This window comes from Sylvia atricapilla, chromosome 1, assembly GCF_009819655.1.
Source record: "Sylvia atricapilla isolate bSylAtr1 chromosome 1, bSylAtr1.pri, whole genome shotgun sequence".
Lineage (NCBI taxonomy): Eukaryota > Metazoa > Chordata > Aves > Passeriformes > Sylviidae > Sylvia > Sylvia atricapilla.
Genome location: NC_089140.1, coordinates 139,924,879 through 139,943,942, shown reverse-complemented (window position 1 = coordinate 139,943,942; position 19,064 = coordinate 139,924,879). Strand labels below are relative to the sequence as shown.

Sequence of the window (19,064 nt, the reverse complement as noted above, 5' to 3'; positions counted from 1 at the left end):
CCCATCTACACTTCATCTCATTTTCAGTCACAGATCTGAAAATCGCATGAACTCATTGGAGGAGTTGAGGCACACTGAGGCTCAGATTTGTTGCTATTTGTATAATTTTCCTCTTCCACCTATTAGTGGAGACCCACATTAACATGGACTGTGCTTATTTCTTTGGGGTAAAGCTGAGTCCTCCTGAACAGCCGGTTCTCAGAGAAGTCTCACTTTTGACAGAATTACGTGCTCACAGTCACTGCTTTAGCAATGAGCACAAGTCTGTGCTGGCTTTCAGCAGCTTCATGCCCCCTTCACAGGTTCACATGCCTCTGCATGCTTTATAGTGTTCTTGCTTGAACACAGATATTGTACATATCTACCTTAACTACACATATATAAACTTGAATGTAGAAATTTTTAAATCCTAGAGCAGAAGTTCCATTGGTTTTACTATGTTAGTGACAGGAGACTAGACTTGACCTTGCCCCCTCTTCTTTTCCTTTGAAACAATGCCGTCTAAAATCACTTTTGATGAAAGATGTTATTTTCAAATTTAAAAATAAAGGTTGAACACAACTAAAAGAAAACAAATAATAGTTTTCTTTCAGACTTACAAATTTTACTTATAATTAAAAGCCCTGATGAGAGCAAAGGTTAAACTTCATATTCTTCTGATAACACTCTTAGGAGATATCTTAGTTTTACTCAATTTTTTATTTGAGTGTTAGTTCTATATGATGATATAATATCATTTTATTTAAAGTTTCAAAAGAGTCACTTAAATTCAGCTAAATTTGTTGCATTTTTATGACAATGACAAAGAAATAACTGAGTGGCACTTGCACTTTATTCATAGCCTCTGACACATACAGGCTTGTACTTCATCAAGTCACGGGAAAAAAACCCAAGCATTTGCTGATCACTTTGGAGGTCAAAGGACATGTATTAGTTTGCTCTTCAAAATACTGATTTTTTTTGTTTTGTAACTGCTATTTAAATGAAAGCACAATACATCACCTCCTTCTCATCCGCTGCCAGTCCTTCTGTGAGGGGAGCATAGAGGATCATGTACCCTGTGGCACCCGGGACCCCATTCCACCTCACCCTCATGCTGCTCTGGGACACGTCGTACAGCTGCAGGTCCGACGCCATGGGCAAGGCAACTGCAGGGGGACAAGACACAGACACTTCAGGCCTCTCCAGGTCTCTCCTGAACAGCCAGCTGTTATTCAAACAGCTTGTTTTACCCCAGAAAACACAAAGGAATACAGCTGTCTCCAGGCATGGAAGTGCTGTTTGTATCCTACAAACAAAATCTAATTGGATGCATAAGAGAATTCCTAATCAAGGAAACAAGGAATTGCTAACCCAAACCAGTTCCAATGCCAGGGCAGATGAAAGCATTTCAGCATAGTTGCTATTAGGAACCAGTAGCAGTTTTAAGGGGTGTGTCTTTCTGGCAGTACTTCCCAAGCCAGAGTGTGGCATGAGGTACTACCCTGGAAAAACCCTGGATGAGCACACTGCACAGATCAAAACATTTTGGCTGTAACCTGTTGGCTGTTTAAGGCCTGGACTGTCCAAACTGGCACCAAGGCCTGTGTCAGTGGGATTATGGGAATATGGGTAAGGTCATCCATGCACTGCAGACCACAGCAAATGCTATCCTGGCAAGGGAGAGCAGGTTGAGTGAAATTCAAACAATATTAGGAGATCTACTTGTGAATTTAAGGCATTGATACCAGAACATAGCACCAATTGGGGTTTCTAAAAGTTTCTTTGAATTTCTGTAAGTCTTCAGAGTAGTATTTTGCACTTTCTGGGTTATCGTCAATTTATTCCTCCAACAGAATAACATCCCATGGCCTCTCCACTGCTGGTATACCACTGATGAATCCCACCAAAATATTCAGGCATGAATATGGAGAATTATTCAGGTATGAATATGGAGAGATATGAAGGTACTTTGACTTCTCCTTTGGAGTTTATTCACTGAGAATAGTCCCCAAAATGACCAGAATGGTCTGAAAAAACAGAAGGCAATTGCTAACTGATATAAAACCTTTCCTACTTGAAATTCTGAAGAATCTGACGTGCACACAAATATTCAGGAACAAATTCTAATTTCAGTCACAGAGCTTCTCTGGACTCCTCATCCAAGCAAAAGCTAGATCTTGTCAAGTTGATATCTCCAAGTATATGTCTCATATTATGTTCAACAAGCTGTAACAGAACAGTGCCAACTTCATCCTTTCTTGTTCATTGAGGCTGTTCATTCAGTCTGTCATTCATGTCTGTAAGAGGTGGCAAAACTTCAACCCACACTCCTCTTTAGGTTTCCACTTCAAGGTTACCCCACCTACCTACCCCTCCAAACCTTTTACAACCTACCTCCATCCTATTTAAACCCTTGTTCTTGTACTGATTCATATTCCCATGAATTCTCACAATTTCTCTAATTCCAGGGAGAAACTACCCATGAACATTTTCCAATGTACTTAAGTCTCCTTGCTCAGAGCTCCACTCACATTTCTGATACCTACAGCAAGAAATTACATGTTGAGATATTCTGAATCCACTTTGCACCACATTGTCTCGTTCCTATTCAAATGGCCCCAGGGTCACAGTGAGAGTATCCACCACCTGTTCTTCCCCTTATTTTTCTATAGGAAAAGTGTCCTCTAACTGTAACTTAAGGTTTGCATTTTAAGTCTCAACAGGAACCAGTAGATACTCTGATCGTATATAAAAAATGATAAAGAGGTGACTGGAAATAAAATGTGGTGTTTTCTACATTTTCAGCCAAAGAGCTCAGAATCTCAAATACAAATATCTACTAGATAACGCTAATTTGCATTTTGGACAGTTACCAGTAGTTAGACTAGTTAGGATGGTTAGACTATCCTAATATTCAGGTAACATAAGGATAAATCAAACTAACTAAAAACAGCTGGAATAAAATCAACCAGTTGGAATAAACTAAACCAGGTAAAACCACATTTTTAGCAAATTATTATGTGAATTAATTTTGTATTTATTTCAATTTAGAATTGACTATGAAATCACAAAACTTTCTATTTATCTGTACATTATCCATATATCTGTTTAGATTTCAGATACCCGTAAACTATTTTCAGTGTTCTATATAAACAAATGCAATTGGTAACTATTTTAATCTGTCACTATCTCACACACAGGCAGGAACGTAAACTACAATTTTTCATAATTCTCCATTAGAATAGTAAAAAAAAAACCCTTTCAAATTGCAGGTACTTTTAGCATGTGGAGTGATTAACACTTGCACATGTCAGACTATTACTTCCAACACACTATCAAAGACAGCTGTATAAAATGCTTGATGCTGCATGACCCTGGGGTGTGATCTGATCAAATCTCTGAAAGCCAGCAGGGCTGGGCTCTGTCAGAACTTGACTGGGTGACTTCAAAGGAATACCAGGTGCAATACAAAACAATCCTCTTGGCTCAGTATGTGACTGTTCTCTCAGCCTCAATAAATTAAACAGGTCCTAACACTGTCTCATGGGGTATAACATGACTGGAGATGACATTCTGGGGGACTGAGACTAAAAGAAAAGTCTAAAATAATTTTATATGATTGTATTTTGTTTTCAGATTGAGAAAATTAGCACTGACACAGAATCAAAGAATCACTGAGGATGAAAGGCACCTCTTGAGATCATCTGGTCTAATTAACCTCCCTGTTCAGTTAGGTTCAGATAAAGCAGGTTGCACAGAACCTTATCCAGTTTGGCTTGAAATATCTCCAGAGATGCAGACTTCACAATCTCTCTGGACAACTTATTCTAGTGTTTGACCACCATTACAATAAAACCATCTCTTCTTCTGTTCAAATTTCATTTCATGGGCTTTTAATTTGTGCCCATTGGCTCTTGTCATGTTAATGAGCACCACTGAGATATTTCTGGCTCATTTCTTCATTTCCTCACATCACGGATTTTGACACATTGACAAAGGTCACCTGAGTCTTCTCTTCTCCAGGGTGAACAGTTCAGCTGCCTCAGACTGAGGCAAGATGTGCCAAGGCCTTAATCACCTTTACAGCCCTTCACTGAAGTCACTGCAGGAAGCCCACACCTCTCTTGTGTGAGAGGAACCCAGCACAAGGCCAGGCATCCAGGTGTGGCCTCATCAGTGCTGAGCAGAGGGCAAAAATCATCAGCTCCCAAAATCTGCTGGCAATCACTTTCTAATGCAATCCAGAAGACTCTTGGCATTATTTGTGACAAGGGTGCTCTGCTGGTTCACAGTCAGTTTGTTGCTTACTGTGACCACCAGGTCCTTCTCTGCAGAGCTGCCTTCCAGCTGGTCACCCCTCAGTGTGTAGTGACACATGGGGTTGTCGCTCACAAGGGTCAGGACTTTGCACTTCCCTTTTTTGAAATGCATAAGGTTGAACTTGTTTTCCTCTTCACATCACTTGCCAGTTTCAGCTCCAGGTTGGCCTTGGCTGTTCTAAACTTACCCCACCAAGATCAGACAGCAGCTTTATACTTCTCCTGGGTCATTTGCCTCTTCTTATACATGTCTCATATAATTCTTTTTGATGTTCGAGTTCTGCTACAAGCTTCTTGATTATCCATGGGAGCCTGCAGTCAGCTGGTTACCAGCTGGTTAGTAAGGACCTTTCTTGAACTTGTAGGATGTGGTCTCTTCCTCCACCATCAGTTCTTCCTTGTTTCTATGTATGAGCTACAGCAGAGAACCTTCTCCTGCTGGCTCCTTGATCACTTGGGTCAGGAAGTTGGTAAAGCACTGTAGAAATCCTATAGATTTGTTGAGCCCTGCTGCTCTGCTCTTTCAGCAGATATCACCTATTGATATACCACATATGGATTTCTTGTCTCCTAGTCTGAACTATAAAGTTATTCTTTACTTCCATTCCTAATATCTGTCATATTTACTAAATTAAACCCTGCACTTTGTATACAAGTACATAAAACAGTAAATGTATTAAGTCCTACAATATCCCAAGCCATCATTTTACAGACAGAAAATAATTAAATCAATGAGAAACGAACTTACAGAGTTACCTTGAAATCTTTAGCACTGGCAGGAATCACATGCAGGTATTTCAGGTCCTACCGAAATCTCCACTCATCAGATCATCTCTAGCTACAAATCCAGTTTGTAAAACTTGGCTCCACATCCAAAACATAGGAATGTTCTAATTTAGGGTTCAATACAACTGACTTCAAAGTTCAGCTCAGAGATAAAACCTTTCTCAGTGTTTAAATATCCACAGAGAATTTGCACTTAGGAGCTTCGCCCAGAATTAATTAAAACACAATTTAATTTAGGGCAAATGCACTAAAAGAAGGTAAATTGAAAAAGACTCCCTTCTGTGTTTACTTTTCACAAAGACTAATGCCTGCAAAGTCTGATTAAATGCAGACAGTCAAATCTGCAACAAACATGCCAAGGATACTCACGTGTGGTTTCTGTTCCACGGAGGCCCTCACTGGCAGCATTGGAGTAGATAGCAAATACTGCTATCTGGTACTCAGTTAAAGACATCAGGTTTTTTAGAACTGCTGTTGATACACTTCCATCTACCACAACCTGTTTGAAAGAAAATATAACTAAATATGCATAAAGCAAATAACCTATATTACCATCAAATCAATCAATCCCTCTTTCAGGCAATTTTTACACTCTACTAAAGTTCAGTTTATGCTGCATTTGTATATGGTAAAGTGTCTGAAAAAGACAGCAACCATATACATAGTCAAAATGTTTATCTGATATAAATAGCCATTGAGAGAAAGGAAGTGCTTAGCTGAATAAAGTGTATGGGATACAGTTTAAGGGTGAGTACATGGCACTTTTTGATATAATATCATCATAAATGTTCCTTTAGTACCACATAGATACACACACACAGAGTATTTCAAAATTCCATCAATACATATCCATTCTAAATTAATTTCTATTGCAAAAGGAAAGAAAATACTACCTTACGCAAATCCTCTCCCTCTTCTACATCTCCACTCAATTTGGTAAGTTGTCAGCTGGAGTCAAAAGATTTTCCCACTGCATTTTTCCCTTCTCCCAAATGTTGAAGTAGGGGAACATTTACTTCAACATTTGTAAATGACCAATTGTAGATGCCCCAAAATGTGCAGTCTTCCTTTTATGAATATTTTTTCTTAGAATTCAAAATGTGGCTTACCATCACCTCCTACCTCTTTAGTTCTTGCAAACGGAGTGGTGCAGGGGGTGTCAAAAAATTGTTTCAAGTAACCATATGTATAAGGAAAAATGCAGGCACTTCACCCCACCTCTTGAAGGTGATTATTATTGTAGCACCTAATTTACATTTAAATTTTATGACAGACATGTAGCCTGATGTCTACCAAACCTTTGTCATCATCCAGTGTGACCAACCTCCTTTCTGCCTCCTTTCTGGAGCCCTCATAGGGAATTTCAGGGTGCATTTAAAAGACGACCAAGGATTTCCTGTCTGATTAGTTGCCCCTGCTGCATTAAAAACTTTTGGGCAGCTTTTCTTCCTATTATTACCTCTTCTGGCTGTCCTCCTCGAGTGGGGTAGTACACAACCCTGTATTTTTCCACTTTGCCTGGTGCATGGGTCCAGCTGACCCGAAAGCCTCTTGCTGTTACCTCCGATGTGACCAAATCCGAAGGAGTCCCAAGAGAAGCAATTGTTCCTAGGTTGGAGACAACACAAATTTTTATTCCCTTCTGCAAAATAATTGCTTGGTTTGTTGTATTTCCTGAAGCTCTAAATATTGTTCCTTATCAGAAAATCAAATAATTGGCTAGTGCACACTTATTTAGGTTATTTTCAATTGAAACAGAGAAGTAATAATGAGCAAATGGAGTTTCTCTGCCACTAAACCTCTCTGGTCTTTCATAAACCTTTATATGAAAAATACAAAAATACAACACTAAGCCTTCCTGACCTTCTTTCCATTACTATCTCCAGACTTTTCTGCTTTTTTTTTTTTTTTTTCAGGTTGCTTTTCTCCCAGCCATGAAAACATACAAGTACATATACAGCTGTGATCTCCAGTGCTCCTCAGCAGGTTGGAAGCTGATACTGCCTGTCTGCCTGCTGAAGAGACACAGTGAAAGGTCATCTTCTTTGGCAATCATTCTTTTCCACAAAGATGCCTCATCTATCCACGGTTTTTCCATTTTCTTCTGCTCAAGAGAGCCTTCCTTATTGATATATATAACATACATCTATATATTATATTGAATATATATATTATATCAATATATATATATGTCTCAATAGTATTCCATGTAACTATATATGTTATAAGAAAAAGAGAAAGAGTAACTCAGCATTTCTGTGATATTGAAGAATCACAAACCAATGAATAGAAACAAAATCCGCTGAAACCTTTCAGAAAGAAAGGCCTCAGGTAGAACAGTATTTCTGGCAAATTACAACATTTTTTTCATAGACATTTCTTTTCTTTAAAAAGCCAAAATAATAGTAGTCAGAGGAGGCTTTTTCATCTAAGAACAATTTTCATTGCTGCCATCTTTTATTGTGAACCAAAATATATTTTTTGTGTATTAAATATGAAAGAGAAAAAAATCCATCAAGAGGAGGGACAAAGCAATCTAAATAGTTGAAACCCTTGAGTACTTATGAGACAATAAAAACATTAAGTTAGGAGATGGAAATCACAGCATGAATGTACAATTCCATGTGCAGCTGTTAAACTAATTCATCCCCAAAACTCTGCATTACAAAAAGATTTCCTTACCTGCCACTTGGAAATAGTTACAGCAGAATGAAGGTACTTTTTTTGGTTTTGTACTACCAAATACCATAATATTTACCTCTACTAAAAACAGAGAGCAAAAGATCAGGGATATCTAAGAATGAATAAAACATAGCTAGGAAGATAACTTCCCTGACAGTGAACTTTCTTGCAAGCAAAAGAATATATACAATGAGTCTAGTGCCAAAAGCCAGCCTAGAACTGCAGGTATTTGATTTGTAGCTCTAAGTTCTTCATAGGTTACATTAAATTTTGTTTCTGTTCACCTTTGATTTCCTTTTCCTGCTCCTCTACTCGTGAGCACACTGTTCTGGTAAGACCTTCAACAATGGTATGCATGAAGTTAAAGTCAGCCACGTTGTAGACATGTGTGCTGTCAGGCTCAGAGGCAATTTCTTTGAGTTCATTTATATCTGCATTCTTTACACCTTTTATTGGAAAGGAAAATAAAGAAAATATTTGTAATCAAAATGAAAAAATCTTGTATACACAGGGATCAATAAAAAATTACTAATATAAAATTCGACTTGTTTTAATGACCAGCTACAAATTGCTCTGTTTTTAAGATGTCAGTTCAGGATGTTAATTTCTGCCAGTGTAAGAGGCATCTTTTCAGCTGTCTCATGAAAATGCAGCATCCATGTATACTGCTAAATTCCAGTTATAACAGCAATGTTATAAACAATACTTATAAAATATACAAATTAATGATCATACTTATTGGATACAGGCAGAAAAAAACCACTTCCTTAGTACAGCCAGCAACAGATACAAATACACCAGAGTACAATGGGACATGTACATGCACAGGGCAGAATACACACCAATAGCAAACAGCTCGATGCCAGCATCCCGTAGGTTTTTGGCAGGAGGGATAACATCATCTTGGGACTTCCCATCAGTAATCAATATCCCAATTTTAGATACTCCAGGCCTTGCACCTGCTTCAGGCTTAAAGCTGTTTTCCAAAATGTAAGTTAAGGCAAGACCTAAAAAAGAAAACATTTTAAAAGATTTTACAGATTAAAATGTCCATTAGTTTTGCCAATATCACAGTGTTTGTTTTTCTACTCAATTAAAAAATCCTGATGAAGAATAAGCATAGAGGAAGAATTTATTTACTGAAAAATTAAATTCCAACAAGCAACCCTAGCTACAGAGAAGCTGAAATTTATTTTCAGCAGCCTTTTGATCAATGTATTTTAAACTAGCTATGAAAACCTAAATTGATATTCTTGCAAATGTATCATCTTTTTTTTCTTACTCTATAAGGTCTACCAAGTTGAAACAGGACGTTTCCTCTCCTTCTACATACATTGCTTATATGAAAGCACATGCTCTGGATAGCTTAGTGAACCCTCATGCTACAGATTATCTTACTCTTGTTTGGTTTTTGTTTTTTCCAATTTACACACTGAAAGAAAAAGCTTCCTGATTTATACTTCAGAAGAATCTGATTTTAATAAATGCTAATTATTTAAAAGGAAAGAAGAACAACAGCTCCAGACAAACTTACACATCACAATGAGATCTTATCTGAAAACTCTTTTAAGTCTCCCACGGCAAACATCTCTAACTCATTTTCTTCTAACATCATCTAAAATAATCATGATAGTTTACTACTTCATACCACCCAGTAATCTCATTCCTCAAGAATCATACTAGAGTCTTCTGTCCTTTGTCCCACTGCAATCACTCCTTCTACCAAAATAAAGACTTTTGCTCATTGTTTCTCCTGTTCCTCACCTGCCAGAAAAAAAAAAAAAAAAAAAAAAAAAAAGGCAGCAATTTACTTAAAGCCATGTCTGGGTCTTTGGATATATCATTCCAACATTACTAACTGCTGCTTTGATGACACTGGAATTATATTCAGAGACTGTATTTTTCCCAGATTGTCAGGCATCCTCCCCTTTATCCATCACTGTGTGTCTCTGGGGTTTCAGTGTTTTAACTACTAAAAGGTCAATGGAAATCTAAAAGCCCTGGGTGGTCATTTGTAAAGTTAGTATTACCAGTTGTCCAATACTGAAACAACATTCTTTCCTTCTCCAGAATAAAGCTCTGTGCATGAACATTGTAAATGGATTTTGCATTTTCTTCCCAGCAGGTAAAAGATTTTGCTTCCAGCACAGAGAGCTAGGTAACTTTGTTTTATGAGACCCTGTCCTGGTTCCCAGTGAAGTCAATGGACAAGCACTTCAGGAAAGGCTTAAGTGACACTGGATAAAGACACTGGCAAGCTGCAAAACCCCTATCCTTTTCACCCCTCATAATAGGCACTGACACTTCTTGGCCTGTGGAGCAGAATATTTTTTTTAATAGAAGGCAAAAGCCAAAACATACACAGTACCTGTTAATGTGTTCCCTCCCTTATACGGGAGATTACGGACTGCATCCAAAACAGCCTCCTTTGTGCCATAGGCATTCAGGTGCCACTCAATTCGGGGATCTCCACTGTACTGTGCAAGACCTAAAGAACCAGAAATGAACGTAATCCATCAGACAATAAGCCAGGTTTTTTTCAAGTATATACACTTTATGTACTTGGTTACTAGTACCTTACCAATTAGTTTACTGCAAATAGCTTTGCTACCATACTAGAAAAACTGCATTAGTTGACAACAAAAAGTAGTATCCAGTTGTTCTGGGTGACAACTATTCAATTAACTTTCAAAGCCATTTACTCAAGTGCTAATTAAATGAAAAGCAAAGAAATACAAAAGTTTTTCAGAGTTATCAATGTTGCAAGAATTTCTTTTAAAGAACAATTTTACTAAATGTACTTTTGAACAGTACCAGATTAGAAACATAATATTTCAGCCAGTTTAAAGCACAAGAAACACCATCCATTGGCACATTCTGCCCTGCAAAAATTAAACTGCAAATGTCTGAGGCTAATGCTGACTGAAGTCAGTAGGACTGTTTTCACCGTTTTTATTTTTCCACTGACATTACATTAGAGTTAACTAAGTTGAGGATCACAGTAAACTGTGAGGAATTAATACTACAAACATTCCAGCAGCATTACTCTGATGACAGAAGTGCTAGTGCTAGATGAGGATGAATCTTGCACAAAACCAGTAACATTAAGCTGTTAACTATCCTGAAATTACGACATCCTTATATTGCTAAAGAAATATTAGGAAAAAAGTGAGGCACCTTACCTACTCTAGTTTTCTCAGATCCCACATTGAAAGCAGAAACCAGATTTTCCAGGAAGAGTCGAACAAGCCTGAAATTGAATCTGCCAATACTCCAAGAACCATCTACTAGTATCACAATATCTGCAATTGCCGGAGTTTTACAGGTAAACAGGCTTCCTGTAAATTATTAAAATTAAATCAATATTATTAATTCAACAATAAAATTGTAATCCAGTAAATATATGCCTTCCTCCTCCCACCAAGCTTGGTAATTAAAACTTTCTTCTGCAGTCAGTGAGAAAAAAGCAAAATTACTAAATGTGCCTGTTCTAAATTCAGTTGCAGAATAGTCTGGTTATTATCTACTTCAGTTCTTTCATTAAAGTGTTCAAAATTACTTTTGGGAGGCCTATGAAAAAAAACCCCTCCTTCTGAAAATACTTGAGAAAGAAAAAATGAACTGCCATATAGCACAACCAAACCAAGAGTTAGTTTCCATTGCCAATGCACATAATACAATTTCAGTCCCCGTACACAGTACATGACATGTAGCCTTAGGCACAGACAATACAGAGCTACCTAGAGATGTAGACATATAAAATAGTTATCAAGGCCCTTTCACAGTCAACAGAGAAAACCAGGTGTTTCTATACATCTCAAAAGCCGTGTAGAAAACCACTAGGCACCACTGTAGACTTGTAAACTCAGAAGTGAATCTCACTCCTGGGAGCTGAGCAAAACTGAAGACCAATTGAATACACTGTATTAAACCTAAGTAGGAGGTGCTCAGTACAGCAGAGGTAAAATGCAAAGACCTCAGATTCAATTTCAGTCTCTAGAAGAACAGGCATGAGAATGAAACTTTAGTCTTACAGATACATGGAAAACAGAAAAATGTGAGAGCATTAAAAAAAAACAAAACACAAACTTAACAGAAAAGACAATTGGTACATATCAACGTACTAAGGTTTAACTAACCAGTGAGAAAATCAAAGGAAGGGAAGTAGAGATTAGACACAAATTGTACTATAAGCCAACTGAGAAGCCTAAACAGAAGTGCCACATTCAGTTTGAGAAAATGCCAGGAAGAGAAGTAAAGCAATGGAAAAGGTTTTCAGAACCTCAGACAGAACTGTCATATTCCACAGAAGTGAATGTGTGACTGTAAAATTAAGGCTGCTGAAACAGTGGACTCATATTGTAGGGAGGGAAACAAAGAAATGATGTTACACAGGTATAAGAAATTAGAGCTTGTGTTTGAAGTACAAAAGCACAAACTCCCCACCAGATTTGCCATAGAATAAGGAGGGAAGTAGAAAAGACAACGCAAAGAAGGTTTAGCAGAATAGATATGACGCATCACAAATCATTTAGGGGTGAAAATCATGTCACTCAATAGAGTAAAAAGCAAACACAGATTAGTGAATTAATCTCCAGCCCAGATTTTATCATTTTTGTCAGGATTCACTGTATAAGGTAGTTCACAAAGAATATTAACGGTTCAACATGGTGCTAACAGGAATCACCAAGTACACTGCCACAAATTAACAGATTTGTGCAGAGATGTTCAGCAAATAAAAGAAGTAAGTCAGTGATAAACGATCTAAAAGGTGTTTGCATTAGCTCCCAATAAATTCTGATACACAGAGAAAATAAAACACATGGTTAGCAACTTGAAACTTTCACAACATACTATTAGTGACAATCTTTTTCATTAAATACAAAATGATAATCTTACAAGCAAAACCAATCTGATGTGCAGAGGGAGTTCAATTGGTAATAATCAAAGGTTAGAGTCATACTGCAGTGTAAAGCCACTGAGCATTAAAACAAATCCATAAAGTTACAGCTAATGTCTTAAACGTGTACTACAAATGTTTTTAGAAGAACAGGGAACATTTCCTACGTGCAGCTAGCAGTGCAAAATAAGTTCTAAACACATGACAAAAATTCCACTTACAAAGATGCCAAAGCAAATATTTTATTTTAGCTTTTACAGTACAAGACAACACTATTTGAATTGGCAACACATTTTAATGTAATGACACTGGGGAACATTTAGTAAGCATCAGAAAAATGATCTTAAATTGGAACACAAATCCAAAAGACGTCCAAATCTTTATGTCACTGAAGTCAACAGAAAAACTTCCCTTGATTTCAGTGAGACTGGAATCTGTTTTTTGATTTCATAGCAATCTACTAGTCATGGCAAAATTAATGTTTTAAATATTTTTGCCAAATAAACTTCCTGTTCATCAGTCTGCACTGCTTGCAGTATCTGTCTTCCATTAACACGCAGTTCAGTTGTGCCATTCTCACACTGGCCATGACTAGCATTGCAAGCTTCAAAAGAACTACTGGCAAAGTAAAATGCTACTCAACACCAGTAAGAATGAGAGCACAGGACCCCTGATTCATATCCAAGCAGCTGTGCAATAGCACAGATGTACCTTTTCAGTGTTATCCCAGCAGTTTAATCATACAGCCCAAATGAGAATAACAGGATTTGCGTGGTTGTATTTTCCTTCTCTACTTCTAAAATCCTGTGCTGAGTATGAAACCCAGTTATTAACTTGGTAATATTTCATATCATTTCATATCAACAAGTTTTGCTTATAAGGCTTCTTTAATTCTGTAGTGATGGCTTTGTAGTGAAAGCTTTTATCAGTTTTAGTAAATCCATTCAGTGAAGCAAAATCCAAAGAATAAAGAAAACAATAACGACATTCCTTTCAATGTTTTATTTCCACATCATCAGATCAATGCAAATAGTATAATTCAATTAATTTTTGTTAAAGAAACGTGTGGTTTGATCCAAGATTGTACTGCAAGGTCACAGTGTGAAATTTTGTTTCATCCTTCGTAGGTAGGAGATACTTGTTGCATCTTTTCTGCATAAAACATTTAGGTTTTGTTACTTCTGTACACCCACTATTTTGCTTATGTTTTCTCCTTGTTGTACTTATTAGAATTGTAGAAAGTTCCCTAAAAGGGAATAAACAACAGTGAGATATTAAACAGAATAACACAGTTATAGAATCTTTAAAACCTGATAGGAACACAAACACCATGACATCCTAGTTAATTAAGTTAGTCTAAAAGGACAGTCTGTACCAAATAATTTCTGCACCCCACTGTGCTTAGCCAGGTTCCATTGCCAGTTCTTGCAAATGTCTTTTGCAATAATCTTTCCATACAGTCATACACGGTCATAAATTCCTGTAGGGTTTGAGGATAATTCTGAACATTTCAAGTATCTACACAACTTTAATAAGCAATTTTCCCAACAACCTTTCTTAAAGGAGGATAATAGCCTGTTATTCCATATAATAAAGCTTTCAACATTCAGTGTTTTAGTCTACTACAAGGTTCAGCACTGTGATCAGGTTCAATAGTGTGCTTATTTCCCTTTTACTCAGTCATCAAGAAAAGAGTAGTGAGAGAGAAGGTCCTACTTCCCTCTGAATTACATAATACTCACCAATTTCAAAAGTAGGACAGTAGAAAAGAGATCAGTTATCAAATTTTGTATCATGTTTCCTAATGTTATATGGAAACCATAATTCTGATTCAAGTGCTGCATTCCATAACAAATAATAGCAGAGCCTGTGATCTTTAGGTAAGCAAAAAGAACAGAATTGCACAATTTGTAAAATCAGAATAACAACCTATATTTTTTACATTAGTGATTGTCTTCAGTTGCTTCACTTAGAATTGATGGAGAATTTTTATGGGGAGAAAGTAAAATATTAATGGACTTTCTGTAATAAATTTACAATCTTCCTAGCACTACTTGGCAGAAGGAACTTGCCACTCTGCCAGAAACCTGAGGAGGAAGGGACTCTGCTGATTTCTGCTTTTCACAGAAGAAAGCACAGGCTCAAAATTTCACCTTCAAAGGCACCAACATACAGCGAAAGGCTACCAATTTTGTTTTAGGGTGAGGTGGTTGCACAAAACTGTCTTCAGTACCACCAAAAATCAAATAACCATGAAGAATTTTGGTTCCTTTGTTTCAGGGAAATTTTTCAAAGAGCCAGTATTGAAAGAGCTTTCCAACTGCCAAAGTTCTCTGTTTTTGATTCCTCAAGCCCCCAGACACTGAAGGTGATTTGCTGGCACTTCCAAGAGTTACACTACTCTCAAAACCATGTCAAAACTGGCTGAGTGTGAAGCCAGTGGTGGCAATGCTGAAAGAAAGATCCAGATAGAATTTTCTGGGATAGAGGGAGTGTTATTGAAGTCTGAAAAACAGGACCCTTGAGTCATCCCACTGAAGGGAATGGAGTGTAGAGAGGGGCCTGAGAGAAGCTCTGACAGTGTTGTACAGAGCACAGCAGGCTTGACAAGCTCCTGGAAACACTGACCACCTCTGCAATCCCTACCTGTGGCTATTCCTCCACACATGTGTTCTGAGCAAGTGAGCAAGGGTAAAAACAGAAGTTCAACCAAAAAACCCACAAACCTTTCTCACACAGAAATACAAAGCTATGATTTTTAATCTAGAGTAGGGTTCTTTGACTCTTGGAGTTTATACCGTTACCCTCTGAAGGTTCCTTGAAAGGCAAAGGGAGAAGCAGCAAACACAGGCACTGTCACATGGGAGGACTCAATGCTTTAGACAAACCAGTTCAATTTGCATGCAGTTATGATATGTTTTACAGAAACACATTTCATATTTTGTCTCCCCTTGGTATGAAACTCTGTTCTCATTTTCAAGAGCCAAAACACACACTTCTCCTGCTAGAAGTTAAGACTATAATTCTTTCTGAGTCTGCAATATGTCGTTTGCTTTCTTACTGCCTGTCATAGTGGAAAGTCAAATAATATATGTGGAAGGAGAGGAAGAAAGTTCAAGTAGAGGTCAATAATAATAATAATAATAATAATACAGTTTGAATAGAAGACTTGTTCATGGGGTAAAGTACAAAAGGCAAGAAGCTTGATGACAGCAGTGAGTGAAAAATACCTTGTGAATAGAGGTGACACAATGGTGAATAAAAGGTGAATAAATGACAGAGAACAGACAGTCCTCCGCAGCAATTGACAGCACCACGATGAGCAGAAGCACCACTGAGGACAAGGGCAATGTAAATCCACACCAGCAAAATGCCACATCTTTTCTTTTAAAAGGGTTAAAAAAATTAAGGGACATGAGGCAATGCCCAGCTCCAAAATTCAGCAACTCGCTAGTCCATACTTCTAACATTGATAATATTGTTCTGTGCTGGTGATATCATCCTTGCACTTGGACCTCAGTTTAACACGTCCCATATGTCAGACCTATGGACCAGACAAATGCATATAACATAACTGCTGTTCTTTAAAGTAGATCCAGCCACAGCTTGAATTTGAAGGACTCAAACGTTGGAACATTAGGTTTAAAGAGCAGCCCAACAAGGTTAGAAGTTTGTCTCTGGTCCTCAGGAAAAAAAAGAAAAAGTAGCCAGTCCTTTTCCATGTGCCTTATTCCTCTCCAGGAAACTAATATAACCCAACTGGCATGCCTACAAATTTGTTATTTGGTGGAGTTGGAATATTAAGATTTACTGAATGTGTTGTGTTTAATGATGTCACATTTGACTGTGAATACTGTAGTTCAAAAATTTTCTGCTTCTGAAAAGTATGCAGCAGTTACTAAATACTGTTTATAGCACACCTTCTGAATTTATGGTTACAAAACTAATCAAAGCACTAGTTGATAACACATTAATTGCCTATATATACTGGTGATAATCCTCAAGTGTGAAAGAAGAAAATATAGAGCCATTTTCAATGCACTTTTCCATATACACTCAATACCAGTTGTACTTCTGCAGTAAGTATTCACTACTCTAGAAAAACTTCTAGAACTTTCTTTCTAAATCTGAACTTTTTAATTTGAGAGACAAAAAAAAAGTAACTGTGAAAGTGCTGATGTCTCCTTACAGACCACTGATGATTGATAGCATGTCTGCAGCAGCTTAGCAAACACCAACACTTAAACACTCCTGGTCTGTGTACTTAGACAGAAAAATATACATTTAAATCCCCCTGAATTTAAATTGAGTTTAAAACATTTGTGATAATTTCTCTTCCAACAGGCAACAGGTCGACTCAGAGCAAAACATGCAGCTCAAGTCTTTCCTTAACCTTAAGCCCAGCCTGGCAATATACTGTATTCATTTAGCCACAATTTACACTGATGATGATCTGTAATCCTCCTGTTTAAGTACATGAAACTTAAGAAACCCTTCTGCAGATTATAGTGATAAGTCTCTACTTCTCTTTCCTCCAGTTCTGCATCTGAGTGCATGAATTTTTTTAATGAAACAGCTGTCTCAAGGTCTAAATTACTTTTCAAGACAGAAAACCGTATTTTTTATTAATATGGTCATACTTACCCGCCATTCCTATGTAACAAACATGCCAGGATTTAAAAGGCTTATTTCTCTTGTTTCTTTAATAAGGTATGAAATCCCTGACAGTTTCCTTGGCTGTCTAGAAGACAGTTAATCAGGGCATGTCAGGCAGAACTGGTACTCAGAAATCCTCAACATTAATTAAGATGTATGTCTAAAAATCTCTAAGCCATGATAGAGAACTGGTCTGTGCCTGAGCTTGTAACACAACACTTAAAGTAACAGAAAAGAGCCTGCTGAGAGAACAGTCTGTGTACTTACAGAAGTAGTTAACACAGAAACAATTAAAAACTAGTTGAAAAAAACTGCTACAGCACAGTTAAATTAGAGCTCAGCATTATGGATCTAAGTACGTATGATACTATGGGAAGTGTATCTAGAAAAAAGGATGGTGCAATATAATTACAGTGCAAAAGGCTTCCAGATTCGAGGCCCTATATTAACTTCATGCAGTTATTTAAATAATATTTTTATATTGTGACCAGTGTATATGCTTGTATGAATACAAATATGCAGTGATCTTTAGAAGCATTGCTAATTTAGGATGTCACGTGTACAATCATGATGAAATTTGTGCCCTCTTGAATACAGCAATTCTTCCATTCTCTTACAAGTAGAAATGTCTGAGTGAACACCAAACTCTGAGAAATCTCAACTCCCAGATTCACAGGGTACTGGAGGTGGGAAGAGACCTCTTGAGCTTAGTCAAACTGCCCTAATCAAAGCAGGGGCAAAACCAGCAGATTGCTCTGGGCCATGTCCAGTCAGGTTAAAGAGTCTCCAAGATAAAGGCTCAATAACCTGAGTAATCCACTCCAGTGGTTTACCATCCTCATAGCATAATAAATCTTCTCTTTGATCAAATATAATTTACACTTTTAGTTTGTGTTCACTGCCTCTTGTCCTTTGACTGGACACCACTGAGAAGAATCTCTGCCTTCTTTACTCATTCCAGAGTGTATTTTTACACAGTAGAAAGGTACCTCTCAAACCTGCTGTCCTCCAAGCTGAAGACTCCAACTGTCTCAGCCTCTCCACTTATGAAAGATGCTCCAAACCTTCAATCATCTCCACGGCCTTTCAATGGACCCTTTTCAGTAAGTCCATGTCTTTCTTCTACTGGGGAGCCAGCCCAGCACAGAATTCCACATGTGGCTCACCAAGGCTGGGCTGAGGGGAAAAATCACCTCCATCAATCTGCTAACAACTTCCTTCCCGGTGTAGCCCAGGAGGGTGTTTGCCTCCTTTGTGACATGTGTCTGTGCTGGCTCATGGTCACCTGACTCCCAGGGCTTTTTCTGCCAAGCTCCACACGCAGTGGAGCCAGTCATCCTCCAGCCTGTGCTGGTGCCTGGGGTTATTCCTGCCTGGGGCAGGACTCTGGGCTCCCCCTTGCTGATCTGGCACCGTGTGACACCACCACCCTGCCTATGCACTGAGCTGAATTTGGATGTTGAGTTTCAAAGGCCTTGAGTGTATGGAGAGCAGAGATGAGATATGAGTGGTATTTCACAGGCCACAGGGACCACCATTCCTGTGCTCACAATTTAGCTTTGCCTTTCTTCGTTATACTAGAAAGGTAATTGCAAAAGATCAGAAATTTTAGCCTACATTTTTAATCACATAAACAAATCAAACCCAAGCAAAGACCCTGCTGACACAAGCTTTCTTTCTGAAATAGCTGACTGAACCACTGTGCAGCCCTAATTCTGCTAACTTTCCTACATAAATGG

The 19,064-nt window shown here is 37.8% G+C and overlaps 1 protein-coding gene across 1 annotated transcript in view; it reads right to left on the bottom strand.

The window, feature by feature from the left end:
• Window positions 1-19,064, bottom strand: part of COL14A1 (collagen type XIV alpha 1 chain) — a 113,649-nt gene that overhangs the window by 68,288 nt on the left and 26,297 nt on the right. Inside the window, exons 6-12 of the mRNA XM_066335349.1 lie at window positions 10,952-11,107; window positions 10,138-10,257; window positions 8,612-8,776; window positions 8,054-8,215; window positions 6,547-6,695; window positions 5,457-5,586; window positions 1,003-1,148 (exon numbers count right to left, since the gene is read on the bottom strand). Of these exons, the coding sequence (XP_066191446.1) occupies window positions 1,003-1,148; window positions 5,457-5,586; window positions 6,547-6,695; window positions 8,054-8,215; window positions 8,612-8,776; window positions 10,138-10,257; window positions 10,952-11,107 (1,028 nt within the window). The remainder of the gene's footprint in view (window positions 1-1,002; window positions 1,149-5,456; window positions 5,587-6,546; window positions 6,696-8,053; window positions 8,216-8,611; window positions 8,777-10,137; window positions 10,258-10,951; window positions 11,108-19,064) is intronic.